The 2,557-nt window shown below is 46.7% G+C and overlaps 1 protein-coding gene across 1 annotated transcript; it reads right to left on the reverse strand.

Annotated features, from left to right (window-relative positions):
* Positions 1–445: 445 nt before the first annotated feature.
* Positions 446–1,008, reverse strand: LOC125519199. Its single transcript, XM_048684072.1, has 2 exons — positions 618–1,008; positions 446–552 (listed from the first exon to the last, which is right to left on the reverse strand). The coding sequence occupies exons 1-2, from the start codon at positions 1,006–1,008 to the stop codon at positions 446–448; spliced, it is 498 nt and encodes a 165-aa protein (XP_048540029.1).
* Between the last annotated feature and the right edge of the window lie 1,549 nt (positions 1,009–2,557).

Below are 2,557 nucleotides of genomic sequence, written 5' to 3' on the forward strand. Positions count from 1 at the left end.
TTCCATTTGCTATAGCTTGAGGCAGACCCAGGGCTAGCATATTCCGTACCAATACGTTGTTGTATGGACACATATATTTCTCTTTCTAACCACACAATTACGAGTTAATCTATTGTTATTTCCAAAAGTAGATGGTAGGAGGGACATGGCTTAATGGACTGGCCCGGTCACTCGCACCTATGCAATTCGTATCCTTTATCCGTTTAATAGTGAGGGACGTGGAGCTCGTGCAAAATTGTAATTCTGTTTCCAGAGTAACGAGCGTGTATCTCTTGTTTTCTTTTAGCCGATGGCTGTCAAGTATCAAACCTCTGATGATTTCAGGGGAGAAATCCATTCATTAAAAGAAAGAAAAACAGTTTACTCAAGGAGTACGCGAGACAGTACCGTCGGCTGCCTCCTGAGACGCTGCCGTCGCCTCCCTTGGTCCTCGCCGAATCTTGGATCAGTGACTCCTGCACGCAGCAGACCACCTCGCCGCCCACCTCGACGTCCATCGCACCGTGAAACGGCACGCGCACCGCTCCTTGCCGTCCACGGTGCCTTCTCTACCTGCATATTTTGGTCGGGGCCAATTATTAGTACTCCTACAACATATATGTGTGTGACGAATGTACTGAGTAGGGCGCGGCGCGGAGGACGTACGGCCTCGAGGACGGCGTCGTAGTATTTGATCTCCCCGCCGTGCATGCCGCAGGTGAGGCAGAGCTGGTCGCCCGGGCGGAGATCGCCACAGCGGGCGTCGTCGAGGGCGGGGCACGCCCGGCGGAACCTCGCGCGCAGCGCGTCCACGGCGGCGCGCGGGGAGGCGAGCTCGGGCGCGTCCGGATCGTACCACTCGTCCGCGTCCTCAAGGAAATCCTCGAACATGACGCGCAGATAGCCGTCCTGCACCGCCACGCGCGCGCCGTACCATGCCTCGTCGGACCCCGCGCGGTACTCCATGCAGGGTGGCGGGCGGCGCGGCGCCGGCGCGACGGTGGCCTTCGGTTTTCGCAACTTCGGCATTTCCGCAGCACTGTGGGAGTGGCGGCGCTCGGGATTTGGGCACTGGAGAGGATGGGGCGGGGGGTTGTCCGATGCTTTATATCGTCCAAATCTTAATCTTTTAGGGTTTTTTAGGCTTTCACTCATTGTGGCAGTAAAACATAGTCTAAACGGAGTTGTCTCGCGATACCAACGTTTTTGGCCATTAGATTATGCGTTCGAACAGTTTCTGGCCATCAGATCTTCGTTCCAGCCACAATGCCCGGTACTTGGGCCGCTTGTCCTAATGGGCCGCTACTCTGGGGAATTTTTTGAAGGCATGTGGTTGATCCACCCGGTCGGCCGCTAACCCTCCCGAAGGAAAAAAATTGCTCCAACACACAGAATTGCTTGGTCGCTGCGAGAGCTGTGTTTTGATTTTCGGTTTGAGATTTTTTTCGCCCTAGGCCGAGATGGCCGAAATTTGGTCATTTTCAAAAATTTCGGCTGAAATTTGACCAAATTTTGACTAAAATTTTCCAAATTTGATCAATTTCGGCCTAAAGATACTTTCCGCCCCAGGCCGAGATGGCCGAAATTCGACCGAAATCCGTTTTTTTCGACCAAAAATCAAACCACAGCAAGAGAAAGGAGAAGGGGATTCGGCGCCACGCGAGACGTGAGAGAATGATGCGGGGATGTCGGGTGATGTCGCCGACGCCCCATCTCTCTTTCTCCCACGATAGCTTGCTCATCTCAAACCCTTTCCCCTCTCTCTCGTAGGTCCTTGGTAACAACGAAAATTATAAATCTTGGCGGACTTTATGGATCAATGAAAAAGATGACATGGCAATGTACTCCCTCTGTATCAAAATATAAGACATTTCTTATCTAAATCTAGACCAATAAACCGTCATTAATGGACGACCTTTGTTCTTGCATAATTTAACTTTGTATGTTGGACTGTATGATGGCATATGCAATATAATCTATTAACAATCACTGATAGCAGGAATGTTTCTTCCCATGAAACACATATTGGCTTTCATATTACGTAAGATAAGCATTGTTTTGATTGAAATGGTTAGTTCTGAGAGGCTATGGTTAGAAAATATGTCCACTAACTCCCTATCGTGTAATTGATTATGTTATTTAATTGGAAAATAAAATTGGGGTAGCATTAGCAATCTCAAGATTAGGTCTGTATTACTATCTATATATAGGCAAATCGCTATAACTTTGCGGTACAATGATGATATGCCAAATTATTAGCATTATGATTTCGAATAAAAAACATTCTAGGAATCATTTCTTTCTTCTTATATTTGTATTTGTAATAAACACTCCCTTCATTATTAAGGTCTTTAGATGGATACTTGTTCAAATCGTATTGTCCTTTCATTTATTGAATTATCTTTTCCTTACGTTACATTTTAGAATAAAGATGTATTACATTTTCTTGGGATTCTTGCCAAATGAATCATCCTACTTTCATGTGCATAGAGCATTGTTGCATCTTATCTAGATGTGTACAAATTTATCACAATATTACCCTTTGTGTTACATCTTTAGTTTAGTCCGGTTTAGTCCT

This window comes from Triticum urartu, chromosome 7, assembly GCF_003073215.2.
Source record: "Triticum urartu cultivar G1812 chromosome 7, Tu2.1, whole genome shotgun sequence".
Classification (NCBI taxonomy): Eukaryota; Viridiplantae; Streptophyta; class Magnoliopsida; order Poales; family Poaceae; genus Triticum; species Triticum urartu.

What these genes read in the sequence shown, in the direction of transcription:
- LOC125519199 (XM_048684072.1), bottom strand. Translation starts at nt 1,008, where the DNA reads ATGCCGAAGTTGCGAAAACCGAAGGCCACCGTCGCGCCGGCGCCGCGC. An exon ending in TCCGCGCCGCGCCCTACTCA is followed by an intron (nt 553 to 617) that starts GTACATTCGTCA and finishes CAAAATATGCAG; the next exon opens with GTAGAGAAGGCACCGTGGAC.